The sequence below is a fragment of the Lissotriton helveticus genome, chromosome 11 (genome assembly GCF_964261635.1).
Source record: "Lissotriton helveticus chromosome 11, aLisHel1.1, whole genome shotgun sequence".
NCBI lineage: Eukaryota > Metazoa > Chordata > Amphibia > Caudata > Salamandridae > Lissotriton > Lissotriton helveticus.
In genome coordinates, this window is record NC_136072.1 from 905,741,064 (window position 1) to 905,764,257 (window position 23,194).

At 48.6% G+C, this 23,194-nt stretch overlaps 1 protein-coding gene across 1 annotated transcript in view; it reads left to right on the top strand.

Annotated features, from left to right (window-relative positions):
- The window catches only part of RBM19 (RNA binding motif protein 19), a 461,658-nt gene that overhangs the window by 329,241 nt on the left and 109,223 nt on the right, over positions 1–23,194 (top strand). Inside the window, exon 23 of the mRNA XM_078667139.1 lies at positions 4,691–4,811. Coding sequence (XP_078523265.1) covers positions 4,691–4,811 — 121 coding nt within the window. The remainder of the gene's footprint in view (positions 1–4,690; positions 4,812–23,194) is intronic.

Here is a 23,194-nt window from a genome sequence, read left to right on the forward strand (position 1 = left end):
GGTAAAACTATTGGCAAGGGTTTTCAATCATTTCTTAAACACAGGGCAAGTTATGGACACATGTTGGAATTTTACCTCACCCTACTCATTTAAATAGAGAAGGACCCCACCCTCCTTTTACAGGCCTATTGCCCTCCTCAATAGCAACATGAAAATATTACATCAATGTTAGACACTTGCCTATACACAGTATGGCCCAGTTTCACCTCCCCGCAGCAGTCTGCTTTGTAAAAAATCGCCATGCTTTGAATAATGCCTGCAGAACAATGGCCCTGATGGAGGTGACCAAGGGAATGAAGCAGCCAATGGTCCTTTTCTTGTTTGATGCAAAGCAGGCCTTTGATAGGGTAGACTGGCAGTACATCACAAAGATCTTAGACAAAACATCCCAGGGCCCTAAAATGACAAATCTTCGCCAGCTATGAAAAAACACCCACGAAATTTAAGTAACAAACTAGATGAACAGCGGGCACCATCCTGCCTACAACAGTGACACGTTGGAGTTTTGGACACAACTCATGCTGAGGACAGGCTCTACAGTGTTCCCCTCCTCGATGTAAATAAATACCGATCATACACAACACAGATTTTATGCCTAGCATTATTTGATCCAGGTTTGAAACGATGGAACAACACTGACCCCCCCCCCCTTGTTGGGATATTTCTTTTCAGTGAGGTCTTCGATTCCAGGGAAGGAATTTGGAAGGACCTGCGACTGGGCCAGGAGAACGATTTTGGATTAGCTCAACAGTTATTTTGGGCTGGCTCCCACGAGAAGTTTGAATTAGTTGGAAGGGAAAAGATCTCAATTGGACTAATTTGTTTAACAAACAGTCCTGGAAAGGGATAACATGATTCCAACTGTATTTATCCGAGTTGCAATCCAAACCCAAACGCAAATACGCTTCCCAATGAGAGGAGACTTAGGGGCGGAGATCTTAGAGGAGACATTTGTTAAGATCTTGGACAGAACTCCTCACTTATCTATTTGGAGAATGGATAAATAATCTGTTACCCCGGTGGTAAATGTCCCCCGCGAGACTTCATAGAATGCGTGGGAGTTTAGAGCTCTGTTGGAAGAACTGTGGTGAGAGGGATATCGCCTATCACATGTGGTGGTCATGTGATTATGTTCAGGCGAATTAGTCTAATATATTGGCACATGGAAAAAAACGTAATGGGCATTCCACTGCCCCTACTGTCCCTGGCAGTGCTGCTGGAATAATCTAAGGATGAATGCATGTACTCACTGATGGCCCGTATTGGCAAGCTAATATCACATCTCTTTTTGGAGGCCAGGCTTGTTTTAGCTCCAGCTTGAAAGCAAAAGTTTTTTCCTCCCATGCATGCATGGTGAAGTAAGGTCTGGAATATATATGCCATGGGAAAATTGTCAGTTATATTGTATGACCAAGTTGGTCAATATGAAAATGTGTGCCTGCCATGTAAACATATGAATCGGGATCACACTGCCGGTGAGGGGTTGATGAGCATATCTGATATGCTGCAGTCAATCACGGCTGTGCGAGATGACACACTATTTAGGCAGCTTAAGAGCAGGGGGCCTTCATTAAGGGACAGGGGACAGACATGACAAAGAGCCTTGAATATGGACAGGAACCCTTCATGAAATAACATGGATCCATCCATGTTTGGATTGTACATCACACCTTTTACCATCATGAGCTGCACCCAGCACATACTTCACCAAACCACTATGGCCACAGTATCCTTTGATCAACTTGTTACCCATTCCCTGGACACACATCTTGGAGTGCTGCAACTCTAGGATCCAGATATGGCTTTTCTAGAGCAGGAAGATATTCCTCCTGCTGCTGTATTGCAAAACATGTGTTTAATGAAAAGAGTCCACTCACTGTAAGAGTTGTAATACGGAATCTTTGAAGTTGGATTTGTGTGTGTGAGAACAGACTAGCTGTTTGAGGCCTGAGAGGCGTTACACGTGTATAGAGACACCTTAGCGCTCTTGTGCTAAGCTATTTTGTGATTAGTATCATTCTGCTTCGTAAAATTTGAGCTTTTCTGATTGTAAAATGAAATTTTTTAATTCACTACTGCAATGTGTGATTCAATAAGACATTCCCGAATTTCAATTTGGGTTTGGGATTGGATACGAATCGGTATTTGGAAGCGGCATGTTCAGGGCGTCCCTTCCAGATGCCAATTCCATTAAGGATGTATTAATGTTTTTCAAACTAAATCTGGTTGCAAAACAATAATATTTGGCCTCTATCTCAAGGAAGATGGTAAGCCATTCTCAAGAGGAATGTAGCCCGTCATAGTGGGTTGCAATTTGTGACCTACCTCATACATATTAATGAGGTAGGTCGAATTTCGTCTCTCTATGATTCTGTGTTTCCTGAACTGACCTACTAGTACATAGGGCAGTTCGCAAAATACAAACTCATTCGGTAAAAGTCAGTGTGCTTTAACCAAATTCATTTTTTGTACACTCCTGATAAGAAATTGCAAGTCGTTAAATGTCACAATTTATAATTTCTGAACAGGAATCTTTGTATATGGGGTGCCTTGTTTCTTGGGCATTCATTTTCAGTTGTCAAGACCACTCTTGGGCATGAGCGCCCTTAAACCTGATAGTACTTTTTAAAGATAGCCAATGTAGGGCATGCACACAGCCAGTCCTTCATATCCTAGTCAGATATCTGAAGTCTGTGTATCTTCTTGAGGGAAAGCCTTGTGTACACTGAGAATGAGTGGATCAGTCTTGCTAGAACAGTGCCACTTGTAGGGGTTTGTCTTTGTGTTTTACAAGGTGGACTGTCCTGTCACGGCAATTCAAGTGAATGCTGCAAGATTTCACCACTTTCAGACTTAAAATATTAAAATTCAAACAATAGTATTAGAAATTGAGTCTCTAGTTGGCAGAGGTATGCACCCTGTTCCTTAAAATTCCAATTTTGTTTGTCTTGGGTCCAATTCACAGGCAGTTAAGACTTGGTGAAGTAATACTGCTAGCGGCCTACGTCATGCATTCACAAAATGCTTTTGTGAATTGGCCCCAATGTTTATACCTTAACAAACTACAGTTAGTTAGCGTGAGTGGTGGCCACGCATTTACATTTTTACCTTATACACATAGCAACAAATATGATCATAGTTGAATTTTTTGGTGGTGATATTAGTTTCATGTTACTTTAATTAATATGTTAATGGAAACTTAAGTCCTTAATGTAGTGAAGTTGTCCAATCACAAATAGCTGAAGTCCGGTTTACAAATCGAGTCGGGGGAAGCTATTCTATTTATGTCCAGTGCTTCTTTATATCCTTGAGCACATGTCTGATAAAGCATATGACTTGACTATTCAATCATATCTGCCTCCAAAGGTTTTTTAGACTCATGAAAATGTCCTGTATTCCCGGACCGCGTGCAGTCTTTCAAAGTTGCCCATTAGAAGAAAGACCTACCATCGTTGCTGAATTTCTTACACTAACACTTTCAAAAGTCCTTATATTTTGTCATTTTGTTTTGTGCATTTTGTTGAAGTGATAGAGCTATGGGTATCAGGCTGTTTCGGAGGTGATTTGCCCTAAATGGCAGTCAGTTGTAGAACATGTGCACATTTTCCTATAGTATCCAATTTGGTTGCAGTTTAATATTGTTGTAAATCATTCATATGCGTTCTATCCAATTGTGTCTTCTATTTAAAAAGGTGAAGCAAACGAACTCTCTATATGGTGGCCACTCATTCTAATGGACTAAGCAATGATGTGGCACACTTCGAGAGTCACTGTGAAACTCAAATGTGTCATTAATGTCATTAAACAATGGTGCCTGCATAGAGAGGGTGGTATAAGTGTGGTATTAAACAACGGTGCCTGCACAGAGGGTGGTATAAGCGTGGTATTAAACAATGGTGCCTGCATAGAGGGTGGTATAAGCGTGGTATTAAACAATGGTGCCTGCCCAGATGAAGGTCTAAGCATGTTACTAAACAATGATGCCTGCCCAGATGAAGGTCTAAGCATGGTATTAAAGAATGGTGCCTGCCCAGGTGATGGTCTCAAAATTACTCGTTAGGGTTACCCAGGGGTTTAAGTGGGCCGGGTCCCTCCGGTGCTGAGCACCGGCAGTTCTAAAAAGCAGGTGTCAAGACGGGTCCCTACCGGGCTCTCCATTTTCTCCATCACTCTCTGGGTGAAAACAAAATCTTAACTCTGCAGCAGTACCTCCCTTCACTGCATTTGGGGTCACTTGGAAGAGACTTGTTAATGTTCTTTCACGGTCTCATCATTTCGGAACTGAAGGATTGTCATTATTATATTCAATGAAGTAATAGTTGTTGCTTAAGCAACTAACAACCATTGACAAAGCCAATAGTGTTGGCTTGCTGTAGGTGTAATGTTACTTGTTGTATTATATATCTGGATGCAAAGACAGAAACAGAAAAATACCAGTCGGACGGCACGCTATGCTAAGCACAAATTTTTCGCTCATGTGTTTTAAGCCACGCCCTTAACTACAATGGCCAATCCCCTTTGAGAGACACCCCCCAGTTTTTTCATCCCACTTAAAGCCCTTGGGTTATCTAGGGATTGCACTACCACTGAACTGCCTTTAACAATATCAGTGTTTTTACTTCCAAAGTTTAGAGTCGGATTCTGTATGTACAATAATGTAAATGTTTTACTCCTTCTCTCCTTCCTACAGAAAGCCTTCAGCGCCCTGTGCCACAGTACCCATCTCTATGGAAGGCGACTGGTCCTGGAATGGGCTGATGCTGAGGACTCTGTGGAGGCCATAAGGAGGAAGACAGCGGAGCACTTTCACGGTGAGGAGGCGCAGCTGGTGATTGGGATGAAAAGTCCCACAGGAATGTGGCAATTGTGCTTCTCTGAGAGTTTGCACCTCTTCATTACAAATGCCTACCATGGAAGGTGGATTCAACAAAGCTTACTTCCCGTAAGCAATGAATCCCTGGCATGGAGAGAATTGACAAAGTGAGCAACTAGAGACCTCACCTGGTTATTGGGAATGTCAATATGGGACAAAACAGGCAGATGGTGAAATGGAAAGAGGTGGTTGGATGGAAAGCCGTAGTGAGAGTAAATCAGTGTTTCCTAAACTGTGCGTCCTGAGCCAATTTTTGGTGGCTCGTGAAAGTTCAAGCAATAAAAACGATGCCTATACATTCTGTACTTGTCAGTTTTCCGGCGCTTGAAAGACAGAGGTCAAATGCCAGCCTATGTCTTCTGACAAATTGCTGCTGTTTTTTAGCATGGGCTTTGGTGTTTACACACTCCTCTCACTTTGCAATCAGAAAAACCAAAGTAAAGTGAATTATGTGGCAGTCTTACTGGGGTGCAGGTTATAAGGAAAGCCTGTAGGATGTCATTTGTAACACAGAACAAAGGGTAAATACCTACAAACGAACTGTACACATTCAGCAGTTAGGAAAGCAAAATGAGACCCATTTGTTTGTAATCCCGAAGTGTGATGGAAATAAATATTTTAACAAACAAATCAATATACCTTACTTGTTGGTGCACACATGATAAATATTCACTTAAAGCTAATAACGGCACATTATTGTTTGTGTGCAATATAGTTTCATTAGTAAAACTGTATGTCTTTGCAAATGTAGTGCCCGTTTCAATGTAAAGTGTGCTGTCTGCAAATGACAGTGCACTTCCACATAATACTGTAATTATAATAAAAAATCACCCACCTCATGTCCATTTAACTAGATGGGTCACAATAGTTTGTCGTTTTAAAAAGTGGGTTGTGCTTCAAAAACGTTTGGGAACTACTGGAGTAAATGAAAAGACAGGAATATGGAGAGTAGATAAAAGTAGCTAGGGTGAATGCAAGCATGCCTATATTCATGCTGCAAACATTACTGAAAGTACTATCTATAGACTTTAGACAAAGGTGATGTTGAGCGGGGGGGATATGATTCTTAGAGAAGTTGAATATGGGTAGCCACACTCGGAAAGATTGAGGCGATTGAAGGATGAGAGAGAGGGCCATGGAGGAAAAGAAGAACAGCAGAAAAACGAGCAAAGGAAATACAGATTTTGATCAGGCAATCTGCATATATAGGTTACAGGAGGATAGTAAAGAGTGAAACGCTAGGGAAATGTGAAGCGCAGCAGGTATAGAGCTGCAGAGATGAAAAGGGAGAGACAAGCATTTACAATGCAATGGTTTTGCCTTTGTTAAAGTTAGAGCTATTGGCATTGCTCTTGACACTCTGAAGCTCCACTCTGAAGCTCCACTCTGAAGCTCCACTCTGAAGCTCCACTCTGAAGCTCCACTCTGAAGCTCCACTCTGAAGCTCCACTCTGAAGCTCCACTCTGCACTCTGAAGCTGCACTCTGAAGCTCCACTCTGCACTCTGAAGCTCCACTCTGAAGCTCCACTCTGAAGCTCCACTCTGAAGCTCCACTCTGAAGCTCCACTCTGAAGCTCCACTCTGCACTCTGAAGCTCCACTCTGCACTCTGAATCTGCAATCTGAAGCTCCACTCTGCACTCTGAAGCTCCACTCTGCACTCTGAAGCTCCACTCTGCAGCTCCACTCTGCACTCTGAAGCTCCACTCTGCACTCTGAAGCTCCACTCTGCACTCTGAAGCTCCACTCTGCACTCTGAAGCTCCACTCTGAAGCTCCACTCTGCACTCTGAAGCTCCACTCTGAAGCTCCACTCTGCACTCTGAAGCTCCACTCTGCACTCTGAAGCTCCACTCTGAAGCTCCACTCTGCACTCTGAAGCTCCACTCTGAAGCTCCACTCTGAAGCTCCACTCTGAAGCTCCACTCTGAAGCTCCACTCTGAAGCTCCACTCTGAAGCGCCACTCTGAAGCGCCACTCTGAAGCGCCACTCTGAAGCTCCACTCTGCAGCTCCACTCTGCAGCTCCACTCTGCAGCTCCACTCTGAATCTGCAGCTCCACTCTGAATCTGCAGCTCCACTCTGAATCTGCAGCTCCACTCTGCACTCTGAAGCTCCACTCTGAAGCTCCACTCTGAAGCTCCACTCTGAAGCTCCACTCTGAAGCTCCACTCTGAAGCTCCACTCTGCACTCTGAAGCTCCACTCTGCACTCTGAAGCTCCACTCTGCACTCTGAAGCTCCACTCTGCACTCTGAAGCTCCACTCTGAAGCTCCACTCTGCACTCTGAAGCTCCACTCTGAAGCTCCACTCTGCACTCTGAAGCTCCACTCTGAAGCTCCACTCTGCACTCTGAAGCTCCACTCTGAAGCTCCACTCTGCACTCTGAAGCTCCACTCTGAAGCTCCACTCTGCACTCTGAAGCTCCACTCTGAAGCTCCACTCTGCACTCTGAAGCTCCACTCTGAAGCTCCACTCTGCACTCTGAAGCTGCACTCTGAAGCTCCACTCTGCACTCTGAAGCTCCACTCTGCACTCTGAAGCTCCACTCTGCACTCTGAAGCTCCACTCTGCACTCTGAAGCTCCACTCTGAAGCTCCACTCTGCACTCTGAAGCTCCACTCTGAAGCTCCACTCTGCACTCTGAAGCTCCACTCTGAAGCTCCACTCTGCACTCTGAAGCTCCACTCTGAAGCTCCACTCTGCACTCTGAAGCTCCACTCTGAAGCTCCACTCTGCACTCTGAAGCTCCACTCTGAAGCTCCACTCTGAAGCTCCACTCTGAAGCTCCACTCTGAAGCGCCACTCTGAAGCTCCACTCTGCAGCTCCACTCTGAATCTGCAGCTCCACTCTGAATCTGCAGCTCCACTCTGAATCTGCAGCTCCACTCTGAATCTGCAGCTCCACTCTGAATCAGCAGCTCCACTCTGCACTCTGAAGCTCCACTCTGAAGCTCCACTCTGAAGCTCCACTCTGAAGCTCCACTCTGAAGCTCCACTCTGAAGCTCCACTCTGAAGCTCCACTCTGAAGCTCCACTCTGCACTCTGAAGCTCCACTCTGCACTCTGAAGCTCCACTCTGCACTCTGAAGCTCCACTCTGCACTCTGAAGCTCCACTCTGAAGCTCCACTCTGCACTCTGAAGCTCCACTCTGAAGCTCCACTCTGCACTCTGAAGCTCCACTCTGAAGCTCCACTCTGCACTCTGAAGCTCCACTCTGAAGCTCCACTCTGCACTCTGAAGCTCCACTCTGAAGCTCCACTCTGAAGCTCCACTCTGCACTCTGAAGCTCCACTCTGCACTCTGAAGCTCCACTCTGAAGCTCCACTCTGCACTCTGAAGCTCCACTCTGAAGCTCCACTCTGCACTCTGAAGCTCCACTCTGAAGCTCCACTCTGCACTCTGAAGCTCCACTCTGAAGCTCCACTCTGCACTCTGAAGCTCCACTCTGAAGCTCCACTCTGCACTCTGAAGCTGCACTCTGAAGCTCCACTCTGCACTCTGAAGCTGCACTCTGAAGCTCCACTCTGCACCTCCACTCTGCACTCTGAAGCTCCACTCTGAAGCTCCACTCTGCACTCTGAAGCTCCACTCTGAAGCTCCACTCTGCACTCTGAAGCTCCACTCTGAAGCTCCACTCTGCACTCTGAAGCTCCACTCTGAAGCTCCACTCTGCACTCTGAAGCTCCACTCTGAAGCTCCACTCTGAAGCTCCACTCTGAAGCTCCACTCTGAAGCTCCACTCTGAAGCTCCACTCTGAAGCTCCACTCTGAAGCTCCACTCTGCACTCTGAAGCTCCACTCTGAAGCTCCACTCTGAAGCTCCACTCTGCACTCTGAAGCGCCACTCTGCACTCTGAAGCTCCACTCTGAAGCTCCACTCTGAAGCGCCACTCTGAAGCTCCACTCTGCAGCTCCACTCTGCAGCTCCACTCTGAATCTGCAGCTCCACTCCGAATCTGCAGCTCCACTCTGAATCTGCAGCTCCACTCTGCACTCTGAAGCTCCACTCTGAAGCTCCACTCTGAAGCTCCACTCTGAAGCTCCACTCTGAAGCTCCACTCTGAAGCTCCACTCTGAAGCTCCACTCTGAAGCTCCACTCTGAAGCTCCACTCTGCACTCTGAAGCTCCACTCTGCACTCTGAAGCTCCACTCTGCACTCTGAAGCTCCACTCTGCACTCTGAAGCTCCACTCTGCACTCTGAAGCTCCACTCTGCACTCTGAAGCTCCACTCTGAAGCTCCACTCTGCACTCTGAAGCTCCACTCTGAAGCTCCACTCTGCACTCTGAAGCTCCACTCTGAAGCTCCACTCTGCACTCTGAAGCTCCACTCTGAAGCTCCACTCTGCACTCTGAAGCTCCACTCTGAAGCTCCACTCTGCACTCTGAAGCTCCACTCTGAAGCTCCACTCTGAAGCTCCACTCTGAAGCTCCACTCTGAAGCTCCACTCTGCACTCTGAAGCTCCACTCTGCACTCTGAAGCTCCACTCTGCACTCTGAAGCTCCACTCTGCACTCTGAAGCTCCACTCTGAAGCTCCACTCTGCACTCTGAAGCTCCACTCTGAAGCTCCACTCTGCACTCTGAAGCTCCACTCTGAAGCTCCACTCTGCACTCTGAAGCTCCACTCTGAAGCTCCACTCTGCACTCTGAAGCTCCACTCTGAAGCTTCACTCTGCACTCTGAAGCTGCACTCTGAAGCTCCACTCTGCACTCTGAAGCTCCACTCTGCACTCTGAAGCTCCACTCTGCACTCTGAAGCTCCACTCTGCACTCTGAAGCTCCACTCTGAAGCTCCACTCTGCACTCTGAAGCTCCACTCTGAAGCTCCACTCTGCACTCTGAAGCTCCACTCTGAAGCTCCACTCTGCACTCTGAAGCTCCACTCTGAAGCTCCACTCTGCACTCTGAAGCTCCACTCTGAAGCTCCACTCTGCACTCTGAAGCTCCACTCTGAAGCTCCACTCTGCACTCTGAAGCTCCACTCTGAAGCTCCACTCTGCACTCTGAAGCTCCACTCTGCACTCTGAAGCTCCACTCTGAAGCTCCACTCTGCACTCTGAAGCTCCACTCTGAAGCTCCACTCTCCACTCTGAAGCTCCACTCTGAAGCTCCACTCTCCACTCTGAAGCTCCACTCTCCACTCTGAAGCTCCACTCTGAAGCTCCACTCTGAAGCGCCACTCTGAAGCTCCACTCTGCAGCTCCACTCTGCAGCTCCACTCTGCAGCTCCACTCTGAATCTGCAGCTCCACTCTGAATCTGCAGCTCCACTCTGAATCTGCAGCTCCACTCTGAATCTGCAGCTCCACTCTGCACTCTGAAGCTCCACTCTGCACTCTGAAGCTCCACTCTGAAGCTCCACTCTGAAGCTCCACTCTGAAGCTCCACTCTGAAGCTCCACTCTGAAGCTCCACTCTGAAGCTCCACTCTGAAGCTCCACTCTGCACTCTGAAGCTCCACTCTGAAGCTCCACTCTGAAGCTCCACTCTGCACTCTGAAGCGCCACTCTGCACTCTGAAGCTCCACTCTGAAGCTCCACTCTGCACTCTGAAGCGCCACTCTGAAGCTCCACTCTGCAGCTCCACTCTGCAGCTCCACTCTGAATCTGCAGCTCCACTCTGAATCTGCAGCTCCACTCTGCACTCTGAAGCTCCACTCTGAAGCTCCACTCTGAAGCTCCACTCTGAAGCTCCACTCTGAAGCTCCACTCTGAAGCTCCACTCTGAAGCTCCACTCTGAAACTCCACTCTGAAACTCCACTCTGCACTCTGAAGCTCCACTCTGCACTCTGAAGCTCCACTCTGCACTCTGAAGCTCCACTCTGCACTCTGAAGCTCCACTCTGCACTCTGAAGCTCCACTCTGCACTCTGAAGCTCCACTCTGAAGCTCCACTCTGCACTCTGAAGCTCCACTCTGAAGCTCCACTCTGCACTCTGAAGCTCCACTCTGAAGCTCCACTCTGCACTCTGAAGCTCCACTCTGAAGCTCCACTCTGCACTCTGAAGCTCCACTCTGAAGCTCCACTCTGCACTCTGAAGCTCCACTCTGAAGCTCCACTCTGCACTCTGAAGCTCCACTCTGAAGCTCCACTCTGCACTCTGAAGCTCCACTCTGAAGCTCCACTCTGCACTCTGAAGCTCCACTCTGAAGCTCCACTCTGAAGCTCCACTCTGAAGCTCCACTCTGAAGCTCCACTCTGCACTCTGAAGCTCCACTCTGCACTCTGAAGCTCCACTCTGCACTCTGAAGCTCCACTCTGCACTCTGAAGCTCCACTCTGAAGCTCCACTCTGCACTCTGAAGCTCCACTCTGAAGCTCCACTCTGCACTCTGAAGCTGCACTCTGAAGCTCCACTCTGCACTCTGAAGCTCCACTCTGCACTCTGAAGCTCCACTCTGCACTCTGAAGCTCCACTCTGAAGCTCCACTCTGCACTCTGAAGCTCCACTCTGAAGCTCCACTCTGCACTCTGAAGCTCCACTCTGAAGCTCCACTCTGCACTCTGAAGCTCCACTCTGAAGCTCCACTCTGCACTCTGAAGCTCCACTCTGCACTCTGAAGCTCCACTCTGAAGCTCCACTCTGCACTCTGAAGCTCCACTCTGAAGCTCCACTCTGCACTCTGAAGCTCCACTCTGAAGCTCCACTCTGCACTCTGAAGCTCCACTCTGAAGCTCCACTCTCCACTCTGAAGCTCCACTCTGAAGCTCCACTCTCCACTCTGAAGCTCCACTCTCCACTCTGAAGCTCCACTCTGAAGCGCCACTCTGAAGCTCCACTCTGAAGCGCCACTCTGAAGCTCCACTCTGCAGCTCCACTCTGCAGCTCCACTCTGCAGCTCCACTCTGAATCTGCAGCTCCACTCTGAATCTGCAGCTCCACTCTGAATCTGCAGCTCCACTCTGCACTCTGAAGCTCCACTCTGCACTCTGAAGCTCCACTCTGAAGCTCCACTCTGAAGCTCCACTCTGAAGCTCCACTCTGAAGCTCCACTCTGAAGCTCCACTCTGAAGCTCCACTCTGAAGCTCCACTCTGCACTCTGAAGCTCCACTCTGCACTCTGAAGCTCCACTCTGCACTCTGAAGCTCCACTCTGCACTCTGAAGCTCCACTCTGAAGCTCCACTCTGCACTCTGAAGCTCCACTCTGAAGCTCCACTCTGCACTCTGAAGCTCCACTCTGAAGCTCCACTCTGCACTCTGAAGCTCCACTCTGAAGCTCCACTCTGCACTCTGAAGCTCCACTCTGAAGCTCCACTCTGCACTCTGAAGCTCCACTCTGCACTCTGAAGCTCCACTCTGAAGCTCCACTCTGAAGCTCCACTCTGAAGCTCCACTCTGAAGCTCCACTCTGCACTCTGAAGCTCCACTCTGCACTCTGAAGCTCCACTCTGAAGCTCCACTCTGCACTCTGAAGCTCCACTCTGAAGCTCCACATCACCGAAAAAACAACATCCAATTCATTACAACGCATTTCGAAAGCTACTTTAAAAATGTAATCTCCATTTGGATATAATTAAAAAGAGCTATCAGATATTCGGTGACAGCTGCTGATTTGTGTCAGTCTGGGAACCGAAGGGATTTCTTAACCCGGCTCATGCTTGCGAGATGGGGGAGGGCGGGCAGGGGAACAAAGCAGGGCGAATGGTCACCAAAATACAAATGTTTTATTTATCGTCGAAGTCGTCTTCGTGGAAACCCTTACACGTTTCACGGTAGCTCCTATTGCGAGCATATAAACAAATCACTTTCACACGGGGAGGGGGGGGGCGGAACGGACACACGGGAGGGGGAGGGAACCGCAGCACTCACCTCGACTTCCTCCAGCCGCGTAATGGGAAAAACAACCAAATAAAAAAAAAAAAGAAACTCCGCCCACCGCCGCGATGACGACATCGCAGAGGCGGAGAGGGAAAAAATGTCGGGAACGCCCCCGAATCTGGTCCGGCCTTTGACGGACAGATCCGGCTCCCAATGGCTAGCCTCCATTTATGGAGCTAGCCAATGGGAGGAGGGGGCAGATACCCGACCCCACATAGAGGATTTGAGGATATCATTAGATTTTAAAACGAAACTCCGCCCACCGCCGCGATGACGACATCGCAGAGGCGGAGAGGGAAAAAATGTCGGGAACGCCCCCGAATCTGGTCCGGCCTTTGACGGACAGATCCGGCTCCCAATGGCTAGCCTCCATTTATGGAGCTAGCCAATGGGAGGAGGGGGCAGATACCCGACCCCACATAGAGGATTTGAGGATATCATTAGATTTTGCTAGCGCATGCGTACTTCGTACGCATGCATCGCTAGTCAAAACCTAAAAAAGGGGAGCAGAGCAGTGAAGGTGTGAGTCGGAATCACGCGGAGCAGAAAAGAGCTGTAGAGATGAAAAGGGAGCGAGAAGGGAGAGCAGCGCAGTGGAGGTGAGTCGGGGATACACAGGGAGCAGAGAAGAGCTGTAGAGATGAAAAGGGAGCGAGAAGAGAGAGCAGTGCAGTGTAGGTGAGTCAGGGAAACACACGGAGCAGAAAAGAGTTGTAGAGATGAAAAGCGAGCGAGTAGGGCGAGCAGTGCAGTGTAGGTGAGTCAGGAAACACACGGAGCAGAACAGAGATGTAGAGAAGATTGCGAGTAGGGCGTGCAGTGCAGTGTAGGTGAGTCAGGGAAACAAACGGAGCAGAGAAGAGCTGTAGAGATGAAAAGGGAGCGAGAAGAGAGAGCAGTGCAGTGTAGGTGAGTCAGGGATACACGGGGAGCAGAACAGAGATGTAGAGATGATTGCGAGTAGGGCGAGCAGTGCAGTGTAGGTGAGTCCGGTAAACACACGGAGCAGAGAAGAGCTGTAGAGATGAAAAGAGAGCAAGAAGGGAGAGCAGCGCAGTGTAGGTGCTTCAGGGAAACACACGGAGCAGAGAAGAGCTGTAGAGTTGAAAAGGGAGCGAGAAGTGAGAGCAGCGCAGTGTAGGTGAGAGTCAGGTAAACACACGGAGCAGAGAAGAGCAGTAGAGATGAAAAGAGAGCAAGAAGGGAGAGCAGTGCAGTGTAGGTGCTTCAGGTAAACACACGGAGCAGAGAAGAGCAGTAGAGATGAAAAGAGAGCAAGAAGGGAGAGCAGTGCAGTGTAGGTGCTTCAGGTAAACACACGGAGCAGAGAAGAGCTGTAGAGTTGAGAAGGGAGAGCAGCGCAGTGTAGGTGCTTCAGGTAAACACACGGAGCAGAGAAGAGCTGTAGAGTTGAGAAGGGAGAGCAGCGCAGTGTAGGTGAGAGTCAGGTAAACACACAGAGCAGAGAAGAGCTGTAGAGTTGAGAAGGGAGAGCAGCGCAGTGTAGGTGAGAGTCAGGTAAACACACGGAGCAGAGAAGAGCTGTAGAGATGAAAAGGGAGAGAGAAGAGAGCAGCGCAGTATAGGTGCTTCAGGGAAACACGGAGCAGAGAAGAGCTGTATAGTTGAAAAGGGAGCGAGAAGGGAGAGCAGCGCAATGCAGGTGGGAAACAAACGGAGCAGAAAAGAGCTGCAGAGATGAAGAAAAGCTGGAATAGAACACGAGAGGAAAGCAGAGCCCCTCATAAAGGATGGACAGATGGGGGCGGGGGGGGTTTGTAGGGCAAAGAGGTGTTATGAGAGAGCATGACACAAGCAGTTTACTGGAGGGGAGATCTCCCCACTGCCTCTTTATTGATGTGCCCTGATAGATGCAGACGTTTCTGTTTACAAACAGTAGTGCTGAGTGCTCTCCCAGGCTTGCTCCCTCCCACAGATCAATGCTCTCTGCTTCCCCGGGTTGTCCCCAGTCAAGGAAGGGCCTGAGATCAGCAGTTCTCGCTCTGCCTGAAGCCGTGAAGAGACAGCCAGCGCTGAGGGCTCGGCAGCTGGAACACGAGATGCTGAGTCTGACGGTCCTCGTGTGATGCTGTAATCCCTCTTTCTTGATTCTTCGCCTGTCGTTGGTCTAAGCTGGTGGGATGGGCTTTGTACTTTGCCCTGGACCATGTACAGTGTGTGTCTATTTTGAAATAACCAAAACACACCATAAACGTTAGTGTCAGGAACATTTTAGGGCTTTTGAGGGCCCTGGGCCAAAGTATTTTGTGGGGGCTCCTATTCGGAACCGCTTTGAATTTTTTAGCCAGTTTCTGCTCTTTCATGCCCTCTTTGGACAGGTTACTGACAGTGCACAGGCACACTTCCCACACCCTACATGTGTTCACATCTAATATTTAGGGACAGTGAGGTGTGATTTCAATATTGTAACACAGCAGCAGCTCATACATTTACTGCAAATAATCTCTAATCCTAGCAGCAGGTGAACCCATGTGATTCCTCCTGTTGTCTGAGGAGATTGTAAATGATCTGAAGCGGTGGCTGCTCTAATGCATTTGGACCAGTGGTAAACTCCTTTCCCTACCCCACCCAGACTTGACAGTGGTGAAAGACACATTACTATTGGGTTAGTAGAAGTGGTGATCAGCGGAGTATGGTTTCAGGCAGATTTCTGTCGCCACATAAATCTGTTGAATTTATTTATTTATTTATGACATTTGATTAAGCGCGAACAAATGCCCGTGGGCGTCTCGGCGCTGCGACCTTTGCAACAGATTCTCCAACTGCTTATGTATATTTTGAGATATTACTGATTGAACAGCCAGGTTTTTAGCTGTGGATGATTCACTTGGAATTGAAGATCTTATAGTTGACCATCAAGGGCAGGCTGATTCAGGTTTGAACAAACTACACCAGTGCCTTGTTGTATTGCAACAAACACCATTGCTTGGGGGTCTTGGGTCCTGTGTCAGGAGGTTCTACACCTCTGTAGCTTTGAAGTTGGATAAATCATCAGGACATATACTTGGTGACACAGCATTTGCTGGGAAGTTAAACCACAAGGGCAGACAAGCTCAATTGCTGACACCTAATGGATGATGAATGGCGGTTACACCCGGAGATGGCACAAGTCTTCTTCCAGCTATAGGGAGAATGACGGCCTTATCTCTTTGCCACCTCGGAGAACGTGCCGTGTCAACACTTTTGTGCATTGGAGTTCCCAAAAAGTGTTTCCCCCAGAGATTTATTTCGCATGCAGTGGAGCACAAGACTGCTATATGCCTTCCTGCTGCTGCATCTCCTGTCCTGAGGTCTAAAGAACGTCAGACTCTACCCGGCCCAAATAATCCTAGTAGCTCTGGATGGGACCAGAGGAGTGTGGTACCCGGAAACCTGGGCATAAGCATATGGCCTCTAATCAAGCTGCAGCTTTGGGAGGGTCTTCTGTTGCAACGGCAGGGGAAGGTACTGCATCTGATCCTGCATATTTTAAATTTCCATGCTTTGAGATTAACCAGCGGTAATTGACCTCTTTCAACCTTCCGCCTAAAGTTGTAGATGGCATCGTAGCGGTGAGGCGTCACTCTACAAAGTCTGTGTTGGACCCAGGCCTTTGTGGCTGGTTCACCCCTGAACTTTTTGCTTTTGATGGCGACCTGGTGTTCATGATTTCTGGCATGGCGCACTTTTTCCCAGGGTAAAGTGTGTGCGTGGAGTAAGGTTGGCCTGCCCTCCAATAGGAATGCATGGGGAATGTGTGTGTCCATGTTAGTTCCTGATGTGTGGGGAGTGCAGGCTCGAGTTTGGTATGTGCAAACTCGTGAGAGTGAATGCTGCGCAATGGTATGTGCGGCTCGTATGTGTCTAGTGGGGAAGTGCCACTTCTAGACATTGGTGTGTGTGTGCAGTGAGGGTGCTGGAGCGTGATTGGCTGGAGCTGGCTGGCAAGCCTGGCTCCAGGAAGTCTGGATGGGTCTGCCCAGGAGTGAGTGGAGAGATCAGCATGAGTGATGTGTGAGAGGGCTGCACCTGGTTCCTGATGGGGCTGGGCTTTCCCCACACAATGCTGGCTCCGCCCCCTGTGGTGCGTCTAACGACCCTAGCCTCCCTAGTGAATGAAAGGGGTGATTGAGCCATCAAGGGTACTCCAAAACCAGCTGCGACTGGTTTCTCCCCCACCCTGCACCTACAGACAAAGGATTTTCTAGTATAAGAAGGGGCTGTGTCCCCTTAGAAAATGTTCTCTTCCAGGATCCTGAGGGGGCTGCTGCTGTTGCTGGGCAGGAGGACCGCCACTTGGATTGCCTCCCTGCCTGGAGGCCCAGTGAGCTGGCTCTGGGCCCAGCCTTGCCCCCTGCCTACCTAGGAACTTTGCTGAACCTTTGGTTCCCTACAGCGTTTCCCTTTCACTGCTGAGCGCAGGGAGCGCTTTTATTTTCACAGAGACCTTCTTTGCCCTGCAAAGCGCCTGGGAGCGCTTTATCTGTGTTCATAGTGCTGGGAGCGCCTCATCCCGCCTTTAGCGCTGGGGAGCGCCTTATTTGGGCCCACGGCGCTTGATAGCGCTTTGTTCTGCTTATAGCGCCTGGAGCGCTTTGCTGATCTGTGGAGCCGGTGCCCACCCGGCATTTCCAGCGAGGTTGGGTGTCTCCTTGCTGGTGCTTTGGGAGCGCTCGGTGAATAGTTGAAGCCGGTGCCCACCCGGCATTGCACGTGATAATCACCGCCGCGGCCCGTGGGCCGGAGAGGACCGAGACCGGAAGTCAGGCGGAACAGGCGGGACAACCGGAAGTCGACGGGAGCCCACCCCGCGCTCCGGTACAAGGAAGTGCTGCGAGAGACGTCCGGTGAAGAGGGAGAGCGGCGCCTGCCTCCACGGGGCTCCCGGGACCGAGGGAGAACCCCGGTCTGCCTGGAAGTGCCCGCGCTGCCTGGAGAGTGAGAGGAGCCCCGCCCGCAGCACCAGAGCAGCCACCGCTGAAGAGCCGGTGAGTGCAGGAGGGCTGGGGCCTCCCCATTGAAAGCAGAGCGGCCCCGGTTGATAGCGGGCCGCTCCACCGACAGGAGCAGTGTTTCTGTAGAGCCTCGAGAGGGCTCCGGGGGCATTTGGTCATTGTTAGCCCATAAAGGACTCCGGGGGCATATTTCGTTGGTTGAGCCACCGAGAGGCTCGAGCCGCCACCGTTGTGCACGGGTCCCCCGTGAGGGACCCCACCGTTCCCCTAGCGAGGTGGAGAGGCTCAGGGGCATTGCGTGTTTTGAGCCCAGCGAGGCTCCAACGACGGCCATTCTTGTGTAGAGCCCTGAGAGGGCTCAGGGGGAATTTCTTCATTGTTAGAGCCACGAGAGGCTCTTGTGTCCCACAGTGGTTTTAGAGCCCAGAGAGGCTCAGGGGACAGTGCTTTTGGCCAGAGCCTGCGAGGCTCCAGCGTTGGCCCATCAGTATTTTCAGCTGCCCAGCACTTTGTGGGCAGCTGCCACGTTTAGGCCCCTGACACTGGGACACAGGGCGTCCTAGCCCCAACAAGGCCAGAGGGCCTAGGGACTGCCACAGGTTGTGGCTCATGTGAGTTTTTGCGCAATTGCTTGTGTTTACACCGCTGAATGTGTTTTGATGCATCATGTGTTTCCTTCCTTGCTCCTCTGAATGTGTTTAGATGCAACATGTGTTTCCTTCCTTGCATCTCTGAATGTGTTTCGATGCATCATGTGTCTTGCTTTTCTACACCGCTGAATGTTAATACATCATGTGTAATGTTCCTATGCTTATACCCCTAAATGTTGGTGATACTTAGGTGGTTGTTTTTCTCCTAGTACAGGTGTTGCTAGTGAGGCCTTGGTTCCCTGCGCAATATTTTCCTAAGGTGGTTAGGGTTGCGTAGGAGATACTTACCCTTTACCAGTAATTACTGGTTGTGTGCTAACTAGTTCTAAAAGTGTTCTATGTGCTAATTACTATTCCTAAAAATTGATGATTCTTGACAGTGGTCCAGGTGGCCCTGTCTTGTACATATCCCCTGTAAATTCTGCCCGTGCCTGTTGGCACATTGTAAAATGTGTGTTCTTATCTAATGTGTTTTGGTATAATACAAAGGCTATTTTTATATAACCTTGTGTGGAGTTTCCTTTGTGGTGGGCCTTGGGTGTTGTTGCTGGGTGCGCGCGCAAACACTTAATCTACATAGCCTCCAAGTTTAGCCTGGCTGCTCGCGTCACGTTACCTAGAGGGTGAGCAGGGGTTATCTTGGTGTGTGACTCCCTTGCCCTGACGTGGAAGTGGTGGTCTCTGACTGACTCTGGCGCAAGCCATGGCCAGCCAGAGATCCCGTTTCTAACAGTTAGTGAACGTTGTCATTGGATACATTTGTGCTTGGTGCACCAGCCAACAAACTGACTCTAAAAGAAGCTAAGTTGTTGGACGTTTTGTCGTTTGTTTGTTCCTCGCCCAGTAAGAGCTTGCATTGGGTACTGTTAAACGCAATTTATCAGATATTTTACATTTGCCGAAGCAGCCCTCTTTAGCGCACCTGCTGTGATTAGATTTCTGAAAGGTTTGTAACATTTGTGTCTGCCAAAATCCTTTGTGGTGACACAATGGGGCTTGAAATTAAATCCCACTTTTTTATGTGCACCTCTTTTGAACCGCTGCACAGTTGATTATTAAGACTCCTTACTCTGAAAACAGTTGTTCTCATCATCATAAAAATGTAAATCCGTATTTGTAAAGCGCAAACTACTCACCCTTACGGGTCTCAAGGTGCTGGGGGCCGTCATGGAAATTAAGTGAGCTATTGCCCAGAGTCACATGGTGCTGAGCTGAACTGCCTCCGGAGCCGGGGATCGAACCGTGAACCCTGTGCTCCGAAGTCAGCTGCCCTGGCCGCTGCACCACACCTCTCGACAAGGCATGTGAACAAACTGCAGGCTTTTTCTGTCAACAAACCTTATACTAAATTCTTATCAGAGAAGTAGGTGTTGAGAACCTGAACTTCCTTTCTATCAAAACTGGTCACTCTATTTCATGTTGGGCAGACTATCACCCTTCTGACGTCCCTTCCTCCTCGTCATTCCTATAAGGAGGAAGAGATACTTCATCTTTCGGACCCCAAGAAGGCTCTAATCTTTTATATTGAGTGCATCAAAGAACATCTGAAATGTTTCTCTCAGGGCAGAGGGTGAGGCAGTGCAAAAGCAGACCATCTCCCAATGAACTGTTCTCTGTAAAAAGATCTGCTACGCACTGGTGAAGAAGCAGCTTCCAGAGGGCTTACCGGCTCATTTCACCACAGTTTATGTCACTTCTACTGCACTAGCATGTGGAGTACCTGTCCTTAATATTTGTGAGACATCTACATGCATATATTTACATAGGAAGCACTACTGTCTCAACAATCAGGTCCATCAAGAGGGGCATTTTTCCTTTGTGGTTTTGCAGGACTTTTTGGTTTGAGCCAAATACTGAGGAGGTACTACAATGGTACTTTTTCACAAGACGAGGAATCTCCAGGTAGAAGTATCCATCAGAAGAACAAGTTACTTTCCTTTGATAAGTTAAATAGTGTATCCACCAGAAAGATTGTTACCAAAGATAAATAACGTGTTCTTTTCGCAGTAATCTCCAAATAATTTAGACACAATTACGCTGTCCTTATCTGTGAATAATTAACACCTTCAATTCTTTAAATAAGAAATAGTATACCATCCTTGCAAAAGAGGTCATACAGAAATATCTAATAGGATGTTTCAGTCATTTCAGCAGAATTTTCCGCATAGCAATGATGATGAGGAAGAGGTGGACAATTTCTTGCGTTCTCACTATACTGGATGATGGACTGTATTAAGACCTCCAAAATGTGAACCGTCTTACACCCCACCATGGATATGTACTCTCCATTGCCGCACTCCATTGTGGAAAAGTGCCCCCTTTGCTGCAGCTGAATGCAGAGCAGTACAGCTGCTGGAACTGCAGTTGTTAACTGGTGACACTAAGGTTAATCTGCCTGCAGCCTGGCCTTCAAATTCTGAGCCTTTGGTAACTGCCAGTGAAGCCCTGGCAGACTCTAGCTGCTAAATGGTTGAAGCCTTGCTCAACACAGTCAGTAATTTGCCTTCTCTCTATGTGCTATTGGCCTGCTCCAGGTGACCCAGCTTTCCTGAATTAGCACTCAACACTGGAAAGTCTTCTAGAACAAGCTTCAGCCAGCAAAGTAAATCCAAATGCTGTACCTACTTACCTCTTCTAGTTTAGTATTCCTACCTCTGAATGCGCTCTGCCTCTTGGACAGATACACTTGTGCCCTCTGGTATATAGCAAGCAAGATCTTTCCCAGCCTCTCTGAAAAAAAGTTTGAATTACCTTTGCATAAACAGCCCACAACTGACAGGGTACATCCAAATATATTCTCCAGGCCGGGCTAGATGTCTCTGTCTGCATAGGCCAAGCTGTTGGGCATTATTATGGTGATTCTTTATCAAACCTGGATGTGCAGCCGGTGGTAACCTCTTCTACCATGCAGGTATTAAAAAATATTTTGAAAATAACCTTGCTTCCTATATTGTGGCATGCTCGATCGTCTGTGAATTCCCCACGTCAAGGTAGGTGTGTACCACCTTGACTGACTCAACCAGTCCTGGAAGTGCCTGATAAATTTTAACTGGACAAAATCAGGGATACAGATATTTAAGTAATTCCCTAAGTCAGGAGTCCTTATCATACAGACGACAACTATCTTGCTCTTGTCTTCCCCAGGGTTGTCCACCAAAGAGCCAACATTCCACTGGATGCCTGTAAAGATGATAGGCTTCATGGGAGCCATTCCAGACATGTTCAGTGTTTCCCCTGCAGCGAATCTGGGACATTCAGGGTATGAGCCTGATGTTTCAGGCTTGATTATATGTTGTAGCACATGCAGGTCTGAGACTTCTTCCTCTCCAGGCCTTGTGCATCCTCCTTGTGGATCGTGCCCATTGGCGCATGCGGGCATTGCTGTGCAACTTACATCTTCAGTTGGTTTTCACTATGGGAACCTCTCAGACAGTATCTGTGTGTCAGATGAGATGGCACAATACCTTCTTTGGTAGATGAAGGATTGCAAATTGACTTGTGGCAGGTCATTCTCCCTACCGTATCCAGAGCTCACAGTAGTGATGAATGCATCTGCTCTGGGTGTAGGAGTTCACCTGGACAAGGTGGAAGTTAGAGGTCTTTGATCTCCACTGCAGCCGAAGCACCACAACAACCTTCTGGAGATGTGTGCTTTTTATCTGGCTCTCAAAACCACCATTTGGTACTACAACCAAGAGGAGTGACTGGGGTTACATTTGCTGTACAGTGCAAGAAGATGCTGAGGCTATGGTGCTGGCAAAATCTTCAGAGAATTTCCTGGGCTGTCAGCCATCTGAAATGATCCCTAATTATCAAGGCAGACGTGTTCATCAGATGCTGTAAGAAATTAGATTACTATTTGGGATGGGTGACTACCTACATCAAGAAAAAGTCACAAGCCTTGTCAGGGTGAACCCTTAAAGTCACTAATTTAAACTGAGCTCACCTGTTGTTCGCTACTCAGAGTAGACAGGCTTAACGTAGGGAAAAGTGTAAAGTGTTTATGCAGTACCAAAACATGAATAAAGTGAAAATGCAAAACAATAAAAATCCCTTACCGAATTAGAAGATAGAGTCAAATTAAATGAACAAAATTACAACAAAATGGCAAAATTCCAAAAAGGGGAGCCGGAGATAAGAATTTTTTTTTGTTTCAAGTAAGCATAGCGCCAAGAAGCACAAAGCCAATGATAGTGTTAGACCAGGACCTAGGTGCAATTTGCGGCTGTCTGCGATGGAGCACATGTGAGCTACATCAACCAGGTTTGTCTTGGTCAAATATTTTACTTTTAGACTTTGTTCTTTAAGCCCCAATCCACTAAAGGCGTACACTTCCAAATCCCCCACCACCACCCTAAGACTTCAGGGGAGGCACTTAGAGACACACTGGGTGGCAGGTAGCGGCCAACAGGAGGTCCAGACCAAGTCTAGGTGCCAGCAGGGCAGTTGCAATAAAGGCCTGTACACACTATGCCTGTAGCTTGAACAGGAGGTCAGCTTTATACATGTTTTACTCCACGTCTTTTATCCTGGGTACAAGAGGAAGCAGGTCCAGTCCTTCTGGGCTCCTTATGATCACAGACAGGATGTCCAGTCCTCATCTGTTCTTCCTCAGCTCCTGCATTGTTTTGACATGGGTGCCTGGAGATGCCACATCTATGTCTGGAACGAACTAGTGGGTGGTAAAGACTCCTGGACACATCCTGAGCAATGGGGTGAAAGTTCACAGAGCCAACCCTACCCACTTTGGGCATTTTCAAGATGGTGAAAGTCTTCTGCCACACTAAACTTGGGCTGTGAGGGCTAGGGGTGTGTGTGGGCAGAGAGTACTATGGTAATTCTAGTGCCCATTCACATCTAACACCAAAATCCAGTTTGAAGCAGCCACTGTAC